We start from the raw sequence: 26,006 nt of genomic DNA, 5'->3' as shown, positions 1-26,006 counted from the left end.
ACTGTGGGCCCCAGGTTTTTGCTGGCTGTTGGCTGGAGATTGACCTCAGGTCCTAGAGGCCACCCACAGCTTCTGGAGGCTACTCCTAGTTCCTAACCATGTGGGCTTCTCCAACACGGCTCTTTATTTCACTGAGCTCACAAAAAGCTCTAGCCCCAGTCTGTCAAGATAGAGTCCTATGAAGTTTAACATAATTACAAGACTGAGATCCCTTTACCCGTGTCCTATTCTATTGGTTAGGAGGAAGTCACTGACCCCTTTCTTTGACCCCACTGAGGAAGAGCAGATTCTACAAAACCAGGAACACTATGAGATGGGAATCACTGGGGTTCACTTTAGGCATATGCACGTCAACACTGAGGGAGGAACTATTATTATCCTCATTTTGCAAATGAGGAACAAAGGCACTGGGCCAAATTCACACGATTAGTAAGCAGGAGAACCTGAGTTCCAATTCAGAAGGACTGACCTCAGAGTCCATGCTCTCGACTATGAAGCTCTGTCACCACACTTGGCTAACGGTCCAGTGTGGATTCCTCTCTTCATAAACTTCAGCAAATTGGTTTTATTTTTTTGTTCTGGTTTTTTACTTTGGATTGTTGTCATATCCCATCTTCAAACAATAATCCCAATAATCTCCTATCTGTGTTACATTTACAGCTTTAAACATACTTCACATAGCCCAGTGATATGAAGAGGTTACTTGTATCATCATTTTCCAGGTAGAGAAGCTGGGGTTTAGAAAGGATAAGTCACAGAACTTCTAGAAGCGAGCTCAGTCAAGAGCCTCTACCTCCCTTCTCCACACCATTCATCAGTTCACCAGTGCCGCTGTGAACACTGCAAGCGAATTACCTCATTAACTTTTTTATTCCTCCAGATAATATTGAAGATGCCCCAATAAGTAAGAAACTTTCCATGTTCTCCAGCCTGAGGTCTTTAACTGGTGGCTGGCAGGCCTGATGTAAGTTGACCCAAATAGAATTTATGAACAATTTCTAATTAGTTGCCAATATTTAAGAATTGTTAGATTCTTTAAAAAAAAATCGGAAAAATTTGGAACGCCGGGTCCACATTTCTCAATAGAACTGAGTAGAGGAAGTTCCCTCCCTGTAGACTGGGCGTGATCTTCCTCTACACCACCACTTAGACTCCCTACTTGCTGACTGTGGACCATGAGTTTGAGATCCTCTCATTTTACAGGTGAAAAAAACTGCAGTCCACTGAAGTTTTCAGAGATTGCCAGCTAGCTAAGAATGGCAGGGCTGATGTCGAAGTTAGTACCTCAAGGAGTGCCCTCGCCAGCAGGACATGAGGCATTTTGACTCAGGTGGGCATTTTCAAGCAACAATTCCAAACATGCGACAAGCTGCCTTGTCCTCAAACAGCCCAGCCCCATCGCACTACTTAATTCCCATTTCAATTATACTGGGAACGAATATATTTCACAATGTTGAGATCAGGTTGCAGAGAGAAGAAAACATACTGATAGGGGACCACAATTACCAGTAATTTCTCTTTGAATCCCTCTTTCTCTCTCACTCTGTATTAATGACTACCTGTACCAAGAGGTTACATGAGCTTTCAGAGCAAAAGGAGTAAACAGGACATGCATTCACGTGGCAGGCTAGTTACCTCTCGCACCTGAGCACAGAGCTTTTAGAAATGGAATTTTTCAGATGTGCTTCTCCTACAAATATCAGGCAAACGTAATCTCCGAGAGTCGAGAGCCAGTGGGTGTTGGGTAGAATGAAAGTTGCATTAACCACAGAGTAAAAATCTAGGAGAGGTAGAGAGAGAAGGTAGCATCGATCCAATTCAACTAAGTGGCTGAGGACCTACTATGTGCTGGGCTTTGTGCGCAGTGCTTTCACAGGTGTTGTTTGGTTTCATTCACACAACTTGCAAGGCTGGGAGCAGCAAAAAAGCAAAGAAGGAGAGACTTAGGATTAGACCCACTTTTGTTGATTCTGGGTTCATCTTGGTGACACATCAGGTGGATCTGGGAGAGAATCCCAACCCCGGTGACCTCAACTTGGGACTTTAGGTTACTTATTTAACCGTTCTGAGCTTCATCTGTTCCTTGTCTGTTAAATGCCATACATTAGATGCAGGATACATTTATAGTTATTTTCTTTCAGTTGGACCAGAAAGTTCTTCATGGGGATTACCTTAATGTTGAAGAAAATTGAAAAAGCACTGAAGTCGGTGTTAGAAAATTTGGATTTTAGCCCCCACTCTGTTCTTTCCTGTTGGGACTCAGAAGGAAATTACCTGGGGTTTTTTCAATAACTAGAAAAATTATGTGCATGGTATTTTTGTTAAGGTTTTATTTATTTATTCTGAGAGAGACAGAGAGAGCTGGGGAGGGGCAGAGAGAGAGAGAGAAGGAAAGAGAGAATCCCAGGCAGGCTCCACGCCATCAAGCACAGGGCTTGAACCCAGGAACCGTGAGATTATGACCGGAGCCAAAATCAAATGTCCGACACAACTGAGTGAGCCACCCAGGTGCCCCGTATACGTGATATTCTAATTCACACTGTATTAAAGTTTATAAAAGTGAAAACTGGCCATTCCTATCTTCAAAGCCAACGTCAATGATCAATTATTTCAATATCCTTTTAGAAGAATTTTCTATTGTGTACATACAACCACACAGACACATACACACATTAACCCTCACACATGAGCAAATTCAAAATAAATCTTGGAGACATTATGTGATGACTCATATAAACCTCATCATTTTAATAGAGTTGAACCCATATCGAAGGTCATTTAGGTAATTTCCAATCTTTTGTTAATAATAGCAAAAAGCTAATATTTGTGGATTGCTCATAATGTGCCAGGCGGTATTCTAAGTGCTTTGTGTGTATTAACTAATTTAATACAGTCATCCTGGGGAGAAACTATTACCATCACCCCCACCTTACATTTGAGGAAAACAACACCTTGAGAATGTCAGTACTTGCTCCACAAACAAGAAGTGGCGGAAAAGAGACTCACACCCAGGTAGACTGAACAATGCTATAACATACATCTCTGTCTACAGTTTTGTGCACGTTTGTCAGAAGAGCTGGCAAATGATGGCCCTTGAAAAAAACAGCACTGCAATCAAATTGCATCTTTTTTTTTATGTTTATTTATTTATTTTGAGAGACAGAGACAGAGCATGAGCAGGGGAAGAGCAGAGAGAAAGACACAGAATCCGAAACAGGCTCCAGGCTCCGAGCCGTCAGCATAGAGCCGGTCGCGGGGCTTGAACTCACAAACCATGAGATCATGACCTGAGTCGAAGCCGGACGCTCAGCCGACTGAGCCACCCAGGCACCCCCAAATTGCATCTTTAAAAGGTCAATATGATAGCAGGGTGGGGAATGCACCACTTACAGTACCAGTCACACTGTGCTGTACATTTTTATCTTCCTCCCTATCTCATTTGTTGGATTACAAGTTTCTTTTTTAAATTCTTTTTAATGTTTATTTATTTTTGAGAGAGAGAGAAAGACAGAGTGCAAGTGGGAGAGGACCAGAGAGAGAGGGAAACACAGAATCTGAAGCAGGCTCCGGGCTCCACACTGTCAACACGGAGCCCAACACGGGGTTCGAACCCACGAACCATGAGATCATAACCTGAGCCGAGGTCGGACGCTTAACTGACTGAGCCACCCAGGCGCCCCAGATTATCAGCTTCTTGAAGGCAGGGCCTCTGTCCACCAGGGCTTGGCACAGGGCCAGCACATTGCCAACTCTTAAGAACATTTGTGAATGATTACTGAAAAACAGGGAAGCCTTCAATGGGAGTGGCCTTCGGTGTTTGGGCTGGATTTGAAAGGGGGAATAAAATTTTGGTGGGCTAATAATGGAAGAAAAAGTACCTTGTGTGAAGAAAACAGTAAAAGAACAACTACACAGGATGTTTGGTGGAACAGCAAATCATCCAGGCTGGTTGGGGAAAGGGTGTGTGGCTGTGATGTGCTCACATTACCGGAAAGGAAATTTGGAGGTAGAAAGGGAATTCTAATGCTGTTCAGAGTTTGTGAGATCTTTTCCAGGCCACGTTTATGAAGCTGGAGGACAAAATAGATGAGCATCTATGAATACACCCACATACACCCATAATACTATTGCCAAAGAGTTAAATTTATTGAGTCTCAGTTTACAATATTGTACTGTCCCTACACCACATTTCTTTTCTCCACTTTTCCACTTCTCAGTGTCACATGGATGGCAGGTCGGTCAGTATCAGCAGCCCGGGAAAACATCATAGCAATGCAGTGGGCATATTTTCAGTTTTCATTTATTTTAGTCCTCACACACTCACTGAATTCACTGTCTGACGTATTTATTTTCCCAAGCTCTGGGCCTTTGGACCCAGGTTTATAAATGTAGCTTATAGAGATGTACTATCCAAATTAACTTACAAGCACACATACCTCTCAGTGGATTTTGTTACATTTCTGTTAATCTTGAGTTTCATGAAGTTACTTAGACATCTGACGGCACATATTATTTTATATACACGCTAACATTTTTTCGACACTTGATCATTGATCCTGGTTATGTGTGTGATCAAATTCAAATTAGAAATTAGTTCTGATAGCCAGTGTGAACATACATCAGCACTGACTAGGAGGAATATAATGTAGGCCACAAAGACGAGTCACAAAAATACTTTTAAATATTCTGGCAGCCACATTTATAGAGGTAGAAAGCAACACCAAAAATAGTTTAAATAATACATATCATTTAACCCACCATACCTAAAATATTATCCTTTCAGCATGTAATAAATATTAAAAAGTATGAGCTATTCTACGTTCACTCTTTCTGTAGTTGAATCCAGGGTACTATTCACACTTGTCCATCTCACTTGGGACTAGCCACATTTCAAGTGCAGACATCACATAAGGCCAGAGGTTGCTATGTTGGACAGGACAAAAATGGAACTCACAGATTCTAGCTCCTTTGAATAACACTATTAGCTCAAAGAATGGTTAGAATGGCTTATATCCTCCTTGCTCCCATCTGAGGGTAATATGTAAAGTTTCTCACTTATGATTTTTTAGAAGAGACCTAAGAGATGACCATGTCCCCAATTTTTTATTATGGTCAAGGAAGCTGAGACTCATGAAGGTGCGGGTGGGCTGGGGGCGGACTAGACCGTTGGCTTGCACTGTTTCACACCACCTCATTCAGCCCCGCTCCTGGCAGGTGGAGAGGGAGCCTCAGCTCCCCGCCAGCCACCTGCTGACAACCCTGGAAGGGGACTGAGAGCATTAACTCCCTGCTCAGCCCCATGGACATCACCCTGCCAGCGGGGAAAGGATGGGGGCATCTGCTGCTCTGGGATAGACGATTATTCACTCCTTGCTCTGTCCTGTTGTCCAGCACCAGGAGGGGACATCAGAACACTACCATCTGCTTCCACAGGGCAGGGTATTGTGAGGTGGAAGACCAGCTCTCCCTGGGGGGAGGAGGAAGAGCAGGGGTTTGGCTGCTGGCGTTGGATATTCAGGTACGTATTACCAAAAAGATTTTCTATTATTAAACCACTCTTTTTCCAGTGCTTTGGCTAGGGAAAGAAAATGTGCCCTTTTTGGTCTGTGCCTGTTGGTAGATTTGACCTGGATGCATTCTACAGTGCACGAATGGAGACAATAAGAAAACTCAGAGAAATCATCGTCACGTCGTTTCTTACATCCCCAGGTTCCTAGGCCATTCACTTCTTCCCATCTTTAAATATTTTTCTTTTCTTGTTTATTGTGTTATGTCCAGGGATGCTTTAGTGCAGAAGAATAGGGGAGTTACTCTACCTTGGCTGGAACCAGAAATCTGCTAACTGTCAGCAACACTTTCTAATCCTCATCTTATTCTATTAAAAAAATTTTTTTTGCTATGATAGAGTACACACTTTCCCTTGAAACTCATTTCTCCTTCAACATTTATTACTGTACATTGTGAATTTCCTCCTATTTTTTTGGTCATTTTTAAAGTTTTATTTATTTCTTTTGAGAGAGAGAGAGAGAACCAGTGGCAGAGGGGCACAGAGAGGGGATGGAGGATCTGAAGCAGGCTCTGTGCTGACAGCAGAGAGCCCAATGTGGGGCTCAAACTCACAAACCATGAGATCATGACCTCAGCCCAAGTCCTATGCTTAAACGACTGAGCCACATAGGCGTCCCTCTTTTGGTCACTTCTAAGTGTCCTTTGTAGTTTCCTCTAGGTCAGTAGCTTTCTAGGGTGCTTGTGTTCCCTTAGGATTCTGTCCTAAAGCCTTTTATCTTGCCTTTTTTTCCCCTCCATAGTCTTACCACCAGCTGTATGCTGAAAACTCATCATCTCCAGCCACCAATCCCCGTCTAATCCCCACTGGAAAGCTCCACCTGGCTATCCTAGCAACCATCTTATCCAAAATATAACTTATTATCTTCTTGTGCATGTGCAAATAGATCTTCCCTCAAATCTGCCTTCTGTTTATGATTACTTTTCAACAGTGTGCTTTTTCCCTAAAAATCAAGCTATAAGAAGCTACTTTTTTTTTTAATGTTTGTTTATTTTTAAGAGAGAGAGAGATAGAGATGAGTGGGAGACACAGAGAGAGAGAGGGAGACACGCAGAGAGAGAGGGGGACACAGAATGTGAAGCAGGCTCCGGGCTCTGAGCTGTCAGCACAGAGCTGGACACAGGGCTCAAACTCACAAGCCGTGAGATCATAACCTGAGCCGAAGTTGGACGCTTAACTGACTGAACCACCCAGGTGCCCCTGTAAGAAGCTACTTTTAAAAACACATAAATTGTTCAATAATAAATATATCATGGGGGAAAAAAATTTACCAGATTAAGAACCTCCTTTCCCCAACTAAAAATAAAGACACTCAAAAGGATATATATAGTATTCACTAAAAAAAAAATCATGTTCAGATATAAAATTAATCTTTTTTTATTAAAAATTTTTTTTTAATTTATTTTTGAGACAGAGAGATACAGAGCATGAGCAGGGGAAGGGCAGAGAGAGGGAGACAGAATCTGAAGTAGGCTCTAGGCTCTGAGCTGTCAGCACAGAGCTGGACACGGGGCTTGAACTCACAGACTGTGAGATCATGACCTGAGCTGAAGTTGGACGCCCAGCTGACTGAGCCACCCAGGTGCCCCTAAAATTAATCTTTTTAAAATAACTCCCTTAAAGAGGAACTTCTCAAATTTCACATTCCACCATTTCCCCTACCCTCCTTCCCCCTCCCCACTCCCTACATCTAGCATTTCTTGAGGGAAGACTTTTGAAGCAGCCAAAGGCTGCTTTTTGCCACCTTTTTGTCCTGGGACAGCAACAGAGTGAGCATCCTCTTCAGAGGTGCCTGGAGTTCCTTTGGATGTCAGTCCTGGAAAGGTTATGGATATAAACCAGCTCTGCATGGTGGGGACTCCTTAACTGCACCCCTGCCCCCACTGGCTAATTTCAAGAGGGAATAAGCTTCCCTGTGTAAAATTCTTATTAGAAACCGTCCCCAGATGTGGTTGAAATTTCAATGCAATGGATATTTTTGCTGTCCAGTGAAAAAGAAATTATAAAGCTTGCAGGAAAAGCCTTAAGCCACAAAAACTGCTATGTGGAATACCCAAACATTTTTAAATGAGTTAGGAAATAACTAGCACATATTTAGTAAGCAAGTTCCATTTTCACTATTTTCTCTCCCCGACCCCCAATGCTCAGCCATAGATTATCCATTTATTTATCTTGTTTAACATATCTGTCTAAAAGCTATCTGCCACAGCTTTTGTTGCAAAAATACATTTTTTAAACAATTAAGTATACAATGGAGACTTTACAGGACTTGAAATGTTTAAAAATAACATGCGATAGAGTTACGCGAAGAGCAGTGGCCTCTTCAATTCATTTCAGCATTTCATTCTCTTTTTCAAACATTAATCTCTACAGTCTATCCAAGTGGTCTTTAAATGCATCGTTCTCCTTTTTTACCTCCTCCTCCAATGTTTCAACCATTTAACAGTGACACGTTACACCGGGACGGGTCCATGTTTCCGCACACTCTAGGAGAAGTTCGGGATCCTAACACCCAGAACTCACGTGATGATGTATTTACGTAGCATCTTCTCGGCGGTCTTGGGCATCTGGGATTTCTTCTCAGGATGGTGGAGGTAGGTGGCAGGATGCTTCCCGTGCTTCAGCAGTATGTGAAACAGCTCCTGCACACCGATAGCCGTCTGGGCGGAGGCCCCTAGGAACGGGCAATTCCACTCCAAGGCGCAGGCAGCGCGGTCCCTCACCAGTCAGCTCCCAGCCGCTTTCATTGCGTTGGCTGCACACCAGTAGATAGAATACTTATTCCAGTTGTTGCTTTTGACTTTGCGGAACAGCTCACCGAAGGGCTTCAGCTCCTCCACGGTTTGCTTCTTGGTGACTGAATACACCAGGATGAAGGCAATGGTGAGGCACTGGAGATCCAGGTAGCGGTGGCCACGGGCAACGTCGGTGACGTGCAGAGCCCCCAGGCTGGGTCTGCAGCTCAGCACCTGGCGATAGGTCTCCTCAATGGCTGGCAGATACACATTGGGAAAGCCGCACGCTCCGCCCTCTGCACCAGCGCGCTCTTGCACACGCCATACGAACCATGCGCCACGATGCCATAAGCCCTGCTCTTGCTCTGGGGGCACGAAAAGAATGTGTGACAAGCAGGGCGGGCAGAGGACACAGCCACTGAACCAGCCGTTCTGAATCAGCAGTTTCTTGAAGCCAAAACACTTATTGCTCATCGCAGGGAATTGGTGGGCAGACGCGCGCACAAATTCTTGGCACTTACCCAGCAGCAAAAGATGGTTAGGGAGGAAGAAAGGAAGAGAGAAAGATGGGGTTTAGAACCTGGAAGACTGCCCGTGTGTCTCCTTCGCTATCTATTACCTGGGGACACTTGGCAGGGTCTCAGCTCGCTCCCCCAATCCCACCTCCTTCCCTTCACTGAGGCAGAGTCAGGCTCATTGCCCACCCATGGTAATCACAAAAGGCGGTATGGGCAGTGAGGAAGAGAGAGAGAGGGAGTGGGAGGGAGAGGGAGAGAGAGAGAGGGAGGGAGGGAGGGAGGGAGAGAGAGGGAGAGGGAGAGGGAGAGAGGGAGGGAGGGAGGGAGGGAGAGAGGGAGGGAGAGAGGGAGGGAGAGAGGGAGGGAGAGAGGGAGGGAGAGAGGGAGGGAGAGAGGGAGAGAGAGAGGGAGAGAGAGAGGGAGAGCCAGAGGGAGAGAGAGAGGGAGAGAGAGAGGGAGAGAGACAGAGGGAGAGAGACAGAGGGAGAGAGACAGAGGGAGAGAGACAGAGGGAGAGACAGAGGGAGAGAGAGAGGGGGAGAGAGAGAGAGGGAGGGGGGAGAGGGGAGAGGCGACAGGGAGAGAGGGAGAGAGGCAGAAAGGCGTTGGCCTTTCGTCAATTGCTATTGCTTGGAGACCTCAAGGACCCAATTCAGTAATAATGGGGGTAAGGAGGGTGTCCAAGGAGCCAGGATGTTCCACTCTGGTGCCAGTATTGACCCATTGCCTACAACAACTGTCCTCAGAAGGTCGAGGGACGGATACCCACTTCCCGGACAAGTAGGCCTCCGGTTCTCATGCGCAACAGCCCAAACTGGTTTACCCACCGTGTCTCTTGGCGTGCTGGGGTGGGGGTGGGGAGGCAGAGGGGAATATAGCTTTTACCTCTGTCCAAGGCACCACCAAGTGTGCACGCGGGCAAATTAACTGCTTCTAGAATCAGTGGTGGCGCGGGTAGGGGCAGTGGCAACAGCGAAGACCAATCACAGCCTCCCCTAGCAGGTGGATACAACCCATGTGCTGAGCCCACTAAGTGCTTGAACACCGCAGCGCAGCGCCAGCCAGAGATGGAGGGCACAGGCTTGGAGATTGTACTTGCTCATATGCAGAGGGAGGGCCAGCCGGGCGGTGTACCTACGTCTCCCACAGAGGAGGAACTGTGCGCACAGCCACAGCCAGGGGGTGGAGGTTGGGGAGAGGGGGATGAGGGAGAGACCCTGGGTTCACAGGCCCTGGCACATGCGGATGGGTAGGCTTACAGGATTTCCACTTTTAGTTCCATGCAGGCATCTTTAACCACTTCTGTGCCCTTTGGCTACTGTAGGTTTGCCTTGCCCAAGCCTCGCTGCCTTCAGTTCACTACAGAATGACCCGCTAGAATCCTTTCCACCACCAGTGCCAGGTGCTTCGTGGTGCCTCAAACACTTTGCTCAGTAAGCATTTCTCCAACACAAAACCCGATTTTTGTCCGTCCAGAAAGTCCAACTAACACACATGTTATAAGAGACTTCAGAAGCTACGTCCTGGTAAGATTACCTGTGGTTTGGAGGTTCTATGTAAGAACGTTGAGGGATGTCCTATAAACCCAGTGATCTTAAGCAGCTATGACATTTCTTACCACTGCTTATACAATAGGTTTCATTTGATCATTACCACAAAAGCTTCCTAAGAAAATCGGGGCAGGGATGTGGGCAACCTCTAGAAGCAGACAGCCAACAAGAAAACGTGGACCTCTGGCTTACAACTGTTTCCAGTTGGAGTTTACCAACAACCCAAATGCACTTGAAAGCAAATTGTTCTCTAGAAACTACACAGAAGACCACAGACCAGTCAACACTTTGATGTTATCCTTGATTAAGCAGAGAGCATCCAGACTTCTGACCTACAAGATTGTGAGTTCTGTAGTTGAGCATTATTTTAAGCCAGGAAGTTTGTAGTAATTTGTTACGCAAAAGAAATTTGTAATTTGTTTACAAATTTGTTTCTTATTTGCCAAAGAAGGACTAATGTAGCAGGTAAAATTACTTGTTCAAGGTTACAGGACTCATAAATGATGCATATAGGCCCAAACCTACTTTTCCTAATTTTAGTTTTATTCTTTTTCTGGTGCTATCATTCTATGTCAGTAATCTGATATGCTATTTCTTGCTCATTAGTAAAAAAATTTCCATAGCTTTTTAATTTTTACCCAAAAGTACATCCATGTTGGAGAGATCAAGGGCACATGCTTTAGCATCAGGGAATTTGGTTTAGAATGCTTATGCGTTTTTTCCCTTTTTTCTTCTTTTGAATACACCTTAATATGCCTTTGAGCTATGTAATCTTGGAAAAATTACTTTTCGGTAGAATAGGAACAAATGCCTACGAAAAAGAATTGTGGGGAAGATTTAAGGAGCTACTGCAGAAGAATATCCACATATCCAGTCTTTCAGCATTTTAAAAATGGCTTTTGGAAGTGTCGTGACATTTTATTTAATCCAAAGGAAAGCAGATTTCGCTTTGGAAAACATAGCAGGTTTCAGGGAGAAATAAGTTGGAGGAGGGCAGAAGAACTTAGGGGAAGGAAGAATTAGGGTGAGAATGGCAAGCCATAATGAAATTGTTGTTCATTTTTCCTAAACCACAAAACTTACTCTGCCTATTGTAATTAGAGCAACTGAAAAGTCTTTGGGAATGAAAAAAGACTAGAAAAGAGGCTCTTGAAAGCACCGATGTAGATGAATGAAGGTGACTCTGGAGGCCTCACATGAAAGAATGACAGAGAGAGAAAGAGAAAAAGACAAAGAAAAAAGAGAAAGAGGGAGAAAGAGAGAGAAAAAAAGATAGACACACACAGAAAAACTGGGAGAATGAGTGGTGGAGAGCTATATATCCCAAAGCCAAAAACTTTAAATGCTAGAAAGGTCAAATTAAAAAATTATGAAATAGAATTCACGAGGAATAATGAACATAAGAAACCGTAGCTCCTATATCCAAATCAAGGTTTCTACCTCAAAGCCAGTATAAAATATTTTACCTTAATAAAGAGACTCAGCCCAGGGAACCAACATTGCACTGGGCCAAAGATTCAAAGGAATAGACCAGACTAGAGTTCTGGAGCCAATTAGGATCCAAAGTTTGGAGATATAGCAGAAAGAGAGACAATTAAGTGAAACCAAGACAGAGATGAGTCAGATGTTGGAATAACCTGACAAGGATTTTAAAGCCATCATAGGAATTCTTCAATAATCACTTATAAATTATAAATTTACTTATAATTCACTTATAAATTATAATAATAATTTTATAATAAATAAATAATAATAATATTATAATTTAATTATAAATCACTTATAAATTTTCTTGAGGCAAATAAAAATTGAAAAATTCAGCAAAGAAATAATATGTATATAAAGGATCTAAATGGAAATTATAGAACTGAAAAATACAATGATAGAAATTATAAAAATTTCCTGAATGAGCTCCATAGTAGAATGGAAATGACAGAGAATGGAATCGTTCAACTTGAATATAAAGTAATAAAATTGATTCAGTGTAAACGACAGAAAATCACCTGGGAAAAGATAAACAGAGTCTCAAGGACCTGTGGGACAGGAACCCATATTCCACCATTTGTATTATCAGAGTCCTAGAAGGAGAGGAGACACAGAATAGATCTGAATGAGTATTGGGAAAAAATATGACTGAAAACTTCCCAAATTTGGTGAAAGATACAAACCTACCGTTCCAAGAAGATGAAGTAATTTATCGGGATAACTCCAGGGGAATCCATGCCAAGACACATAATTAAATTCTGAAAGCTTAACACAATGAAAAACTCTTGAAAACAGCTAAAAAGAAACAACATATTTCCTATAAAGAAACCTAATTCATTTGACAGCAGAGATCTCATTGGAAACCACAGACGGCAGAGGAAATGGCAGGACATTTTTCAGGTGCTGAAAGAAGAGAAAGGTTGGGACATCTGGGTGGCTCAGTCGGTTAAGTGTCCGACTTTTGCCCAGGTCATGATCTCAGGGTTCGTGGGTTCGAGCCCCGTGTCCAGCTCTGTGCTGACAGTGCAGAGCCTGGAGCCTGCTTCAGACTCTGTGTCTCCCTCTCTCTCTGCCGCTCCCCCACTTATTCTCTATCTCTCTCTCAAAAATAAAAAACATTAAAAAAAAAAAAAAGGAAAGAAAGAAAAGAAAGGTCAACTGCAAATTGCTCCTTCAAGAGCAAAGAGGAAATAAAGAAATGTTCAGATGAGGAAAGGCTAAGATAAAAATTTTTTTTGATAATTTGTTGCTAACAAACTTGCCCTTTAAAAAATGGCTAAAGGAAGTTTTCCAAACAGAAAAATGATAATGGAGAACAATTTGGAATTTTAGAAAGGAAAGTAGAATATTAGAATAGGTAAAAATGGGGGTAAATATAATAATATATCCTTGTCATGAGTTTTTACAATCATATTTGATGATTGAAACAAAAATCATAATATCTGATACTTGAGGTAATGGTATTAAACACTGGGGAAGGCAAAGAGACCTAAATAGAGGTAAGGTTTCCATACTTCACTCGAAGTGGTAAAATATTGATAGCAACATGTTGTGATAAGTCACATATGCATATTGTAATACCTAGAACAACAATTTTTATATAAAGAGATACACTCAAATACTCTAAAAGTAAATTAAGATGGAATTCTGGAAAATGTAGCTCACAAGAAGGTGAGAAAAAAGAAACAGAAAAACCAGAAAACAAATGATAAAATGGCATACTTAAGCTCAAATATATCAAGAATTACCTTATATATAAGTGATGTAAATACACCAATTAAAAAAGCAGATTAGTAGAGTGGATTAAAACAAACAAACCAAAAAAAAAAAAACATAAGCCAATTATATGGTGTTTGGAGAAGAAATTCACTTCACACTTAATGACAAAAGTAGATTGAAAGTAAAAGGATGTTTTTACATAGTAACACAGCTTAAATGGGAACCAAAATTAAAAATACAGTATTATTTAAAATTGCTATAAAGAAAATGAAATACCATGTATATACTTAATAAAACACATCAAGGATTTGAATGCTGAAAATTACAAAGTGCTAATAACAGAAATCAAATTAAATAGATGGAGATATAATATGTTCATGTATTAGAAGATTCAACTTAGTAAAGATGTCAATCCCCTCCAAACTGATTTCTAGGTTTAACGGAATTCTTGCCAAAATCCCAGTAAAGTTTTTTGTAGACATAGACAAGCTTATCCTAAAATTTATATGGAAAGTACCTAGAATAGCTAACACTCTCTTGAAAAAGAGGTATAAAGTGAGAAGAATCACTCTATTTGATATTAAATCTTATTATATAGCCACAGTAATTATGACAATGTAATATTGGCAGAGAGATAGATATATAAATCAATGGAACAGAATAGAGAACCCAGGAATAGGCTCACACAAATATGTTCAGCTGTGTTTTTTTTGACAAAGGCACAAAAGCAATTCAATACAGAAGGATGGTCTTTTCTGTAAATGGTGCTGAACAATTGGACATCCATGGACAAAAACACATAAGCAAACAAATTCCAGTCTAAATCTCTCACCTTATAAAGTTAATTTAAAATGGATAAGAGAACTTATATATAACATGTAAAGTTAAAAAATTTCTAGGAAGAAAGACAGAAAATCTTTGGAATAGATCTTGACTGTGGTTATAGATACACAAACCTACATATATGATAAAATTCCATAGAATTAAATACATAAATGACTACAAGTAAAACTGGGGAAATCTGAATAAGAGCTGTGGATTGTATCGATGTTAATATCCTGTTCATAATATTGACTACAGTTTTTCAAGGTATTTAGCATTGAGAGAAACTAAGTCAAAGTTACTCAGAGTCTCTATTATTTCTTATAATTGCATGTGAATCTTCAATTAGCTCAAAGTAAAAAACATTAATTTTAAGAAGCACTTGCAAAAAAACCAGAAGCAACGCAACTCTCACGGCTCCTGATTAAAGCCCAAACTCTTTAGTTTCATATTCCCAGCTCCCTGCCAACAGACCCCCAAATTCCCCTTCAAATCTTACCTTCCCTGAGCCTTCTGCACACACTGACTTAACTGGATATTCTTGGGAGTTCCGTGTGTCTGCTTCTCCAGTCAGCTCTTCCCCCAACCCAGGCCCCTTATCCACACGCCCCAGTTCTACTCCTCTTCAAGGTTCACTTCCAACTGGAAGGAATCTCTCCGAGTTCCCAGGCACCTTTTCACCTTGTATTAAAGCTTTGTAGGTACTTTTTTCTATTTCCCACAAAGCTATTAGCTTTTCTCTGACAGGGCTGAGATTCATTAACTCTGATTTCCTCACAGGGGCTAGTAAGCACTAGTGGGTAGCACTGAGGCAACCAGTATGCTATGGGGTAACGTAGATTCCATCAAGGGGGTGTGGAAGAGCCTAATTGCTCTCCAGCCCTGTTTCCACTACCTCTTTACAGGTTAGCCTCTAACTCTATCCTCAATATCCTCAATTGATAATAGGGGCAGGACATAGCAAGTGTTGACATGTTAAAAAGCACCTTTCTCAACCACCTGGCACGGAATAGACACTCAGAAAACGCAGCTGGAGTTTGGGGACCTCGTGTCCAGTTCCTGTTTGCTCACGTAGTAGTTGTAGGGACTTGGCCAAACCATTTGTTTTCCTTTTACATCGTGTCTTCACCTGTAAAATGGGGACAAAAGTAATTATGTTTGAGGTAAAACTAATAGACTTATTTGTGTAAAATTCAAGCAGGGTATTGCTTGTAGAATGTGAATGAGCTAACATTCATCCGAGTGTTAGCCATGACATAGGCATTACTTGAATAATTTTACATGTGTTAACTCATTTAGAACTTACTCTGAGTCTATAAAGTGGAGATTATTTTATGTCCATGTTATAAATGTGGAGACCAGGCATAAAGAGATTAAGTGGTTAATCTTAGGCTGGGAAATCTGGCTAGTTCCAGGGTTTGTGCATTTTACACCATGCTGCCTTTTTAGCAGAGAGAGGTGGTGATGTTTGGAACCCTCACAAGTGGAATTTTGGAAGTCTTTTTTCTTCCAGTTTCTTTCTAGGCTCCTCCCCTCTTTAAGCTCTGTAGAAAACTAATGGCAGTTGTGTTCCCCATTCTTCACAAAGACATAGTATTTTTACAACTTTGATTTCCAGGATTGGGGTTACTTCAGAATCCCTTCCCTTACCCCATGTAAGCATCTTTTCCCATCCCTACAACTTCTCTTTCCAGCCTGACTGCTCCTACCACCTTCTGGCTACAAATAGCCCGTTGTTCACAGAGCTATCCTCTCCATAAAGAAAGGAGGCCACCAGATAAAATTCCACCAGCCCTGGGGCACCTGGGTGGCTCAGTGGGTTAAGTGTCCTACTGCCTCTCAGGTCATGATCTTGTTCATGAGTTCTGAGACAGCTCAGAGCCTGGAGCCTGCTTCCGATTCTGTGTCTCCCTCTCTCTTTGCCCCTCCCGCGCTCATACTCTGTCCCTCTCTCAAAAATAGATTAAAAAACCTTAAAAAAACAAACACTCCACCAGCCCCTGGCCCACACATCTCCTGTGGTATATTTATGCTTTCTCCATCTAGGGTTAATGCTTTCGTCTGAGCCCTAGGTGCTTTTCAACTTGTGGTCCTAGGATAAAGTGTATTGGAATCACCTGGGGTTCTCGTTAAAAATACCCAACCCACGTCTACAGAATCAGAATCTATAGATGAGACCTGGGGCGGGGCTGCAATTTATAGGCCCCTTCCTGTAATTCTGATATAGAACAAATCTTAAAACTACTCCTTCGGGGGGCGCCTGCATGGCTCAGCTGGTTAAGCATCTGGCTTTTGATTTCTGCTCATCTCATAGCCTGTGAGTTCAAGCCTCACGTTGGGTTCTGTGCTGGCAGTGCAGAGCCTGCCTTGGATTCTTGCTCTCACGTTCCCTCTTTCTCAAAATAAATAAACTTAAAAAAAAAAAAATACTCCCTTAGAAACTTACTTGATCACTGTATTCCTTTATTAACTTTTTAATGTCTGCCGTATCAGTAGTGATGACCCCTATTTCATTTCCAATACTGGTAATTTGTGTCTTCTCTTTTTTTTCTTGGTTAGCCAGGCCAGTGGTTTATTAATTTTATTAATCTTTTCAAAGAGCCATTTTTTGTTTCATTGATTTTTTTGTATGTTTTCCAGTTAATTTTGTTGATTTCTGCTCTGATGTTTTTCATTTCCTTTCTTCTGCTTGATTTAGTTTTAAATTGCGCTTTTTTTCTCTAGTTTTATAAAGTGAAAGTTTAAGTTATAGATATCAGATTTTTTCTTCTTCTCTAATAAGGTCATTTCATTCTATGAATTTTGCCTAGGCACACTGCTTTCTCTACATCCAATGAAAAGTGTGTTAAGCCTCCAAATATTTGGGAGTTTTTAAAATTTATCATTCTGTTGTTGATTTCTAGTTAAATTCCACTGTGGTCTGAGAACATATCTTGTACGACTTCCAGTCTTTTACATTGGTTCAAGTCTGTTTTATGGCCCCAAATGTGGTTGTGTTGGTAAATGTTCCATATGAGTTTGAAAAAAAATGTGTGTGCTGCTCTTATTGGATGAAGTATTTCATAAATGTCAATTAGATCTAGCTGATTAATGGTGCTGTTTACTTCAACCTTATTATTACTCATTTTCTGCCTGCTGGATCTATCAGTTACTGAAGGGGTATTTAAGTTTCCAACTATAATAATGGATTTATCTATTTCTGTTTGCAGTTCATTTATTTTTTGCCTCATGTCTTTTGATGTTCTGTTATTAGGTACGTGCATGTTAAAGATTGTTATATTTTCTTGGAGAATTGACACCTTTGTCATTATGTAATGACCCTCTTTATCCCTGATAATTTCTCTTTTCTAAAGTTTAGTTTGTCTGAAATTAAAATAGCTATTCCAGCTTTCTCTTGATTAGTGTTATTATACTATATCTTGTTCCATCCCTTTACTTTTAACCTGTTTCTTTACATTTAAAATGGGTTTCTTGGGGCACCTGGGTGGCTCAGTCGGTTAAGCGTCCGACTTCAGCTCAGGTCACGATCTCGCGGTCCGTGAGTTTGAGCCCTGCGTCGGGCTCTGGGCTGACGGCTCAGAGCCTGGAGCCTGCTTCCGATTCTGTGTCTCCCTCTCTCTCTGCCCCTCCCCCGTTCATGCTCTGTCTCTCTCTGTCTCAAAAATAAATAAAACGTTAAAAAAAATTAAAAAAAAATAAACAAAAATAAAATGGGTTTCTTATTTAAAAAAATATGTAGTTAGGTCTTCTTCTTATCTACCTTGACAGTCTTTGTCTTTTAATTAATGTATTTAGATCATTCATATTTAATGTGATTCTTGATATATTTGGTTTACTATTCACCATGTTTGTAACTGTTTTCTATTCATTGTACTTGTTCTGTGTTTATTTTTTACCTTTTTCTTCCTTTTCTGGTTTTAACTGAGCATTTTATGTAATTCCATTTTCTCTCCTCTCTTAGCATATCAATTTACAATATAGATTTATAACAAATTTAAGTCCACTTTCAAATAACATTGTACCACTTCACATGCAATGAAGGTATCTTATAACACAGTATTACAATTCATACCTCCCATCCCTTATACCATTAATGTCATTCATTTCATTCACCCATATACTATAATCACCTAATAAATTGTTACTATTTACTATTATTACTTTGAACACTTGTCTATTAGAACAATTAATAAGAAATATAAAAGATTTTATCTTACCTTCATTTATTCCATCTTTAACAATCTTTCATTCTTTTTTTAAAACTGAGTTCTAAGGAAAAGCTTTATAGAGAAAATGCTGTCTGGAGAGAACCTTGAAGGGAGGAGAGGACATTGGGGAAAAGACATTTCAGAGAGAAGAATGATGCTGAAAGGGCACAGAGCCAAGAAAGCATCTATAGATGAAACAGTAGTTGACTTGGAATATATCCTAGAAATCATCTGTGGTTTAATTACATCACTTCCTAGATGAGTAATTTGCCCAAGGTTACACAGCTAGAAAATTGCAGAACTAAGATTCAAACATAGGAAGAATAATTTAGCACCTATTCTTACCACATAAGGAGATTAAGATGGCCCAGACCATCAGACACAGCCAGGACTAGGTCTGTTCCTGTCTCTCAGACCTTTCACCTTTATTCTCCCACAGGTAAATATCCTGAAATATAATTCATGCTCATAAATCCTATGGGGATTATAGAGCTGAAGTTAATATAGTCTTCTGGAATCAGGAAAGAAAAAATTCCATAGGAATCAAAAATGATGTATTCTTGGGAGGCAGAGAAGATTTATAGAGTAGCACTAATTATAGTTTCCTTCCTTGGAAACTTTCCTAGACAGTCAGATCTGTGTAAGTGAATACTTATATCCTAGACCCAAGGGAATGCGTCAACTAACTGAAGCCTCCTTGAGGAGGGGACTGTTGGGAAGAGTGTCAGACACCACAATGGGACTGGCTAAAGAGGGACTTTCTTTCTTTCTTTCTTTCTTTCTTTCTTTCCTTTCCTTTCCTTTCCTTTCCTTTCCTTCCTTTCCTTTCTCCTTCCTTCCTTCCTTCGTTCCTTCCTTCCTTCCTTCTTTCCAGGATGCTCACCTTGGAATATCGTGTAGCAATTATAAATGTGTCATATATTCATATAACAAGAAGAATGGGTGTTAAAAACATAGTGCTTGCTGAAAAAAGAAAATGGGATGGGATATATGGCACCTCACCATTTATATACATTAAAGATGTATGCCTATCAACAGCATTATACATTTTTTCAGGAACACTTACCTATAAGATACATACTAAACACATTAGAAAAGTTGCCTATGGGAGGTAAGGAAAGAGTGATCTTTGCAGCATATATATATACATATATATATATATATATGACTTACATATTTATAATTATTATACACACATTATACATAAGGATATAATTTATATATCCTTATTATAAATTATAATACATAATTTATATGTCCATACACAAAGCATGTGTGTGTGTGTGTGTGTGTGTGTTACAACCCTGAACAATGATAAGATGCTTGAGGTAGCATCTGTAAATGATTCATTTTAGAAGCCTCACACTCCTGGCAGACAGTAGGCAAACAATAAATACTTCCGAATGAATGGTTTTGTCTTCAACTTGCCTGATGTTCTGAACATGACCTTCGAGACAAAGACCTTTCTTCCCTACACATCCCTTACCCCTGCTTCCAGTTCTCTATTTTCACCACATGGTCTATTAAAGTGGCAGAAGAGAGTTACCTAGAAAGAGAGGAATAATTATTTAAGAATGAAAATAATTATCCCATTAAAAACAAGAAGCATATTTTATGTCCCTTTTAAATCACAGGATTCTGCAGTGTATTCCCTTTTGATTGTTTCCATATGTGCAGTGTTTCTACTGTAAAGCACTCATTGGCTATACAAAAGTATTTTTTTGTACAAGTCCATAAAGAGAAATCCATTTTCACTCCTTTGTGCCACTACGGCAAGACTCTGGATGATATTGTGGAACATAATGGCATATGCTTTTCATTTCACTGTTTGAAAGCAAAATCCTATTTCTGCCAGTAAAACTGAATTCTACAAGTCTGATTTTCTTAACATTTTTAAAAAAGTTTATGGGGCGCCTGGGTGGCGCAGTCGGTTAAGCGTCCGACTTCAGCCAGGTCACGATCTCGCGGTCCGTGAGTTTGAGTCCCGCGTCGGGCTCTGTGCTGACAGCTCAGAGCCCGGAGCCTGTTTCAGATTCTGTGTCTCCCTCTCTCTGACCCTCCCCCGTTCATCTCTGTCTCTCTCTGTCTCAAAAATAAATAAACGTTAAAAAAAATTAAAAAAAAAAAGTTTATAACCATCTGGGGCGCCTGGGTGACTCAGTGGGTTGAACGTCCGACTTGGCTCAGGTCATGATCTCACAGTTCATGAGTTTGAGCCCTTCGTTGGGCTCTGTGCTGACAGCTCAGAGCCTGGAGCCTGCTTTGGATTCTGTGTCTCCCTCTCTCTCTGCCCCTCCCCTGCTCACAGTCTGTTTCTGTCTCTCAAAAATAAATAAACATAAAAAAAATTAAAAAAAAATTTTGTAACCATTCTAGATTTATAGAATTATTGCAAAGACAGTAAAGAGATATACCTCATCTACCCCACAGCCGGTGTCCCTTTATTACTAGCATCTTACATTAGTATGGTACATTTGTCACGATTAATGAATCATTGATGATGCATAATTATGAACTCAAGTCTATACTTTATTCAGATTTCTGCTGGGAGGATCTCAGTTTGTCTCTTAAGGCCTTCAAATTATTGGATAAAGCTCACCCACATTATGGAGGGTAATCTGCTTTCCTCAAAGTCTGTTGATTTCATATTAATCACATTTAAAAAGTATCTTCATAGGATCGTCTAGACTTGTGTTTAACCAAACAACTGGGTACTATGGCCTAATCAAATTGACACATAAAATTAACCAGGACAGATGGTATAGTGAGCTCCTATATATCTCATAGACAGTTTCTCCTCTTACAAATATCTTACATTACTACGATACATTTATTATAATAAATGAACCAATATTGGTACATCTTTTTTTTAACGAATTTCCATTCTTTAGTCAGATTTCCTCATTTTCTTTTCTAATGTCCTTTATCTCAGGATCCCATGAAGGCTACCTACCGCACTATATTTAGTCACCATCTTTCCTTAGTTTCCTCTCGATTGTGACAGTTTCTCAGACTTTGCCTGTTTTCAGTGACCTTCACAGTTTTGAAGATTACGGGTCAGATACTTTGTAGAATGTCTCTCAGTTGGGGCTTGTCTGATGTTCTTCTTGTAATGAGACTGGGGTAATGTTTGGAGAGGAGGAGCACAGACAGGTTTCCATGTATTAACTCAGTTGAACCTCACACCAGCCAGCACTGTGAGGGAAGTACTGTCATTGCCATGTTGCAGATAAAACAAACAAACAAACAAACAGCAACAACAACAAGAACAACCAGGCATACAGAGTGACCTCAAAGAGGGCAAGTGACTTGTGTAAAGTCACACATCCAATAAGTGAAGAAGCCAAGACTGAACTGCATGCAGGCTGGCTCTCGAGTCTGTGCTTGCAGCCACAGTGCTCCACAAGCTCTGAAACTGATGAGCGTCTTCCAGAGGGCTCACTGAAGTCTTTTTACTCCCACGTATTGTCTTCTGGTTGCTTGTGGGACAGAGCTCCAGCTCAGGGTGCACCGATCTGACGTGGACAAAACTCCACGGTCAGGCCCGGCCTCATCTCACCCAGCTTGTCTCCATGCTGGATGCCACAGGCGACCCAACCTCTGCCACCCGTGCCCTTCCCCACACCTGTGAGCAGCTCTGTGCAGAGTGGGGGGCACGGCCTGGAGAGTCAGACAGAGCTGGGTTTGAATTCTGGCTCTGCAATTTATTGTTTCTAGAATAACCTTAGGCAACTATATAATAACATCTACCTACTAGGATTTTCACGAGGATTTAAAGAAATAACATATATGAGTACTTAACACAGTGCACATCATTGATAATATGCACTTCCACTGTAGGAAAAGCGATGAGAAATTCCAGTATTTCCACCTTCAAATATCTCATGGATAGCTATTCATACCCATAACTGGTTGACAAACCCTCTACAGACCAGGCTTTCTGATTTAAGGTGTGGAAAATAGAGTCACAATGTAGCCATTAGAGTGACTGCACAGGAAAGAGCACACACAGGCGCCTCCAATAGTCAGCAAAACCTTTCAGAGGAAGCTGCATTCAATTCAACCCTGAAGGCAAGAATTGATTCATCTAGGTAGAAATAAGTGGGCAAGTTATGGACAAATGCTCAAACGCAAAAAGCACATGGTGTTTTGTGTTGGTAACTTTTGTCTGGTTAATAGGCACCACCCACGGGATCTGCTGGAGATATGTTAGAAAAGTTAGCTTAAGGAAAGATGATAAGGGTCTTGAAATCCCTGCCTTCTCGCCTTTCTCTTTTACAACAACAAAGACAGTAACAGCAAAGACAAAACCTCTCAGAGGAAAACAGCCTGGTTACTAATCTGCACTCTCAGATTAAAAATTAAAACCCAAATCTCAGTATCCCACTTGTAGATGAGGGAGCTTGGGGCCACACAGAAGGGTTCTGGGGGTGTGTTCCTCTTAACAACCAAGTTCTCTGAGGGCTACATTCATTTAGGATGAATCCCGGCAATTTGCAGCTTCGTGTTGATGGAGACGTTTCCATTCTGCTCTTGGCCAGTCAGTGTTCAAAGAGTTCTGCCTTCATCTGGTCCAAGATTAAGACAAAAGTGTCAGTGGGACCAGAGGAAGAATAGGTGGGGTGTGAACCAGCAGGAGCCTCACAGATGAAGACAGAGTGCACTTGAATGCCAGCGAGACTCAAAGTCAAGTCAGGCAAGAAGCGTTTTTCTAAGGTGTTTGGTTATGTTCTGTGTGTAGCTGTTTTTCCATGAGTTCAATTTAATTCTTTTGTTAGTAATTATTAACCTTAGATAATTTCCCCCTTTTGTTTCATCAGTGTTGCTCATAAATTGTCACATCAACTATTACATTATTATGACTGAAGTGTAAACAATTTTGCGAGATTGGCCTGATTAAGGCATTGCTGATTATTGAATTAAATTATTGAAATGTATCTCACATTAAAAAAAAAAAAAAGAGTGTACAGAGGTTCCTGGGTGGCTCAATTGGTTAAAAATCCAACTTTTGATTTCAGCTCAGGTCATGATCTCAAGGTCTTGAAATCAAGCCCCATGTTGAGCTCTGTGCTGAGCATGGAGCCTGCTTGGGATTCTCTCTCTCCCTCTCTCTGCTTCTCCCCACCTTGTGTGCATGCACTCTCACTCTCTCAAAATAAATAAACATTTAAAAAAAAGAGTGTACAAATCATAAGCATATATCTCAATATTATCCATCCCATAGTCAATAGGGCATTTCCAGCACGCCAAAAGCCAAGCTCAGTTCCTTTCAAATCTATTCCCTCCCTATAATTACTATACACACTCTAAGCCGTAGTTTAGTTTTGCTTGTTTTTGACCTTATGTAAATGAATCATACACTATATATTCTTTTATGTTGGCTTTCTGTGCTCAAAATAATGCTTGTGAGATTTGTTCACATGTCATGTTTCTGTAGTTTTTTCATCATAATTGCTGAAGACTATTTCACTGAATGGAGATATGGTTCTAATGTGAATGGATATTTGGGTTGCCTCCAATTTGGGGCTATTAAAATAATACTATGATGAACATTCTTGTAAATATCTTTTTGTACGCATATGCTTGAACTTCTGTTGAGTATGTGCCTAGGAGTGGAGCTGCTGGTCACAGGGTAGAATGTCTGTTTCAGTTTGTATTTCTTTGGTTACTAAAGAGGTTGAGCACCTATTGTAGGCATACCAGTTATTTGGATATCCTTTTTTTGTGAAGAAGATATATCAAATCATCTGTACCTCTCTTCCTGATTTGTAAAAGATTTTTCATGTATTTTGAACACAAGTCCTTTGTCAATAACATGTGTTACAAGTATTTCTACTCTGTGGCTTACATTTTCCCTCTTTTAGTGATATCATTTAATAGACAAAGTTCTTAATTTAATGTAGTCCATGTTATTAATATTTTCCTTTATTGTTGGTGATCTTTGTGTCATTTAATAAATGTTTTTCCCTATCTTCATATAATGAAGACATTTTATTTTATCTTTAAATGTTTAATTATTTTTGAGAGAGAGAGAGTGCAAGTGGTGGGGCGGGGTGGGGGGGGGGCGGGAAGAGAGAGAGCAGAGGATCCGAAGTGGGCAGAGAGACCGATGCAGGGCTGGAACACACAAATCATGAGATCATGACCTAAGCTGAAGTCAATGCTTAACCAATTGAGCCACTCAGGCACCCCTCTTATTTTATCTTCTAGAAATTTTATTTTATCCTTCACATTTAGAACTACCATCAATTGAGATTTGATTTTTGTGTATGATGTGACATAATAATCAAGTTTATTTTTCCCATAAAGCTGCCCAATAGACTGAACATTGTTTATTCAATTATCCTTTCCCCTCTGCTTTTCAGTGCTAACTTATAAGATCAAGTATTCAAATATGTGTGGGTCTTTTTTTTTTTTTTTTTTAATTTTTTTTTTTCAACGTTTATTTATTTTTGGGACAGAGAGAGACAGAGCATGAACGGGGGAGGGGCAGAGAGAGAGGGAAACACAGAATCAGAAACAGGCTCCAGCCTCTGAGCCATCAGCCCAGAGCCCGACGCGGGGCTCAAACTCACGGACCGCGAGATCGTGACCTGGCTGAAGTCGGACGCTTAACCGACTGCGCCACCCAGGCGCCCCTGTGTGGGTCTTTTTGAGGACTCTTCTGTACTCTGTTTATCTGCACTTACATCAATATCACACTGCCTTAATTTCTGTAGTATTATAATCAGTATTGATATCTAGCAGAATAAGTTCTTTGGCCTTATTCTATCATAGTAGAATCTCAGCTATTTGTGACCCTTAGTATTTCCATATATAGTTTGGAAGCATCTTATAAGTTTTTATTAAAAAGCACTACTATGATTTTTATGAGGATTATAAATAATGGAGTTTATGTTTTATGGAGTTTTTCAATTCACAAACATGGGATATTTCTCTACTTCTAGAGGTCTTCATTAATATCTCTCAATATTATGTTATTTTATGTGTATAGGCCTTGCACATTTTTTATTAGATTTATTCATAGGTATTTGGTATTTTTGTTGCTACTGTAAATGGTATCTGCTTTAATTTATTTTTTGTAATTTTTTTTTTATTTTTAAAAAAAAATTTTTTTTTTAACGTTTTTATTTATTTTTTGAGACAGAGAGAGAGAGCATGAACAGGGGAGGGTCAGAGAAAGAGGGAGACACAGAATCTGAAACAGGCTCCAGGCTCTGAGCCATCAGCACAGAGCCCGACGCGGGGCTCGAACTCACGGACCGCGAGATCGTGACCTGGCTGAAGTCGGACGCTCAACCGACTGAGCCACCCAGGCGCCCCTATTTTTTGTAATTTTTACTACTGGTATTGATTTTGTATCTTGACCTGTGTTCAGCAACCTTGCTAAACTAATATTTATT

General features: G+C 40.6%; 1 protein-coding gene across 4 annotated transcripts; it reads right to left on the bottom strand.

Moving 5' to 3' along the window:
• Positions 1–7,255: 7,255 nt before the first annotated feature.
• On the bottom strand, positions 7,256–18,635 carry DIRAS3 (DIRAS family GTPase 3). Of its 4 annotated transcripts, none has more exons than XM_047871814.1 (3): positions 18,613–18,635; positions 15,382–15,524; positions 7,256–8,817 (listed from the first exon to the last, which is right to left on the bottom strand). In XM_047871814.1, exon 3 carries the CDS (start codon positions 8,773–8,775, stop codon positions 8,293–8,295), a length of 483 nt encoding a protein of 160 aa, XP_047727770.1. In that variant the 5' UTR covers positions 8,776–8,817; positions 15,382–15,524; positions 18,613–18,635; the 3' UTR covers positions 7,256–8,292. The 4 variants fall into 4 exon arrangements, with proteins under 4 accessions (XP_047727770.1, XP_047727771.1, XP_047727769.1 ...); XM_047871815.1 differs by lacking the exons at positions 15,382–15,524; positions 18,613–18,635 and adding exons at positions 12,373–12,447; positions 12,542–12,786; XM_047871813.1 differs by lacking the exon at positions 18,613–18,635 and having other exon boundaries at positions 15,382–16,204.
• Positions 18,636–26,006: the final 7,371 nt, after the last annotated feature.

Source organism: Prionailurus viverrinus, chromosome C1, assembly GCF_022837055.1.
Source record: "Prionailurus viverrinus isolate Anna chromosome C1, UM_Priviv_1.0, whole genome shotgun sequence".
In the NCBI taxonomy this organism is placed as follows: domain Eukaryota; kingdom Metazoa; phylum Chordata; class Mammalia; order Carnivora; family Felidae; genus Prionailurus; species Prionailurus viverrinus.
This window is presented reverse-complemented; position numbering and strand designations above follow the sequence as displayed.

Excerpts from the sequence above, each read along its gene's own strand:
- DIRAS3 (XM_047871814.1), bottom strand. The coding sequence starts at position 8,775 with ATGAGCAATAAGTGTTTTGGCTTCAAGAAACTGCTGATTCAGAACGGC.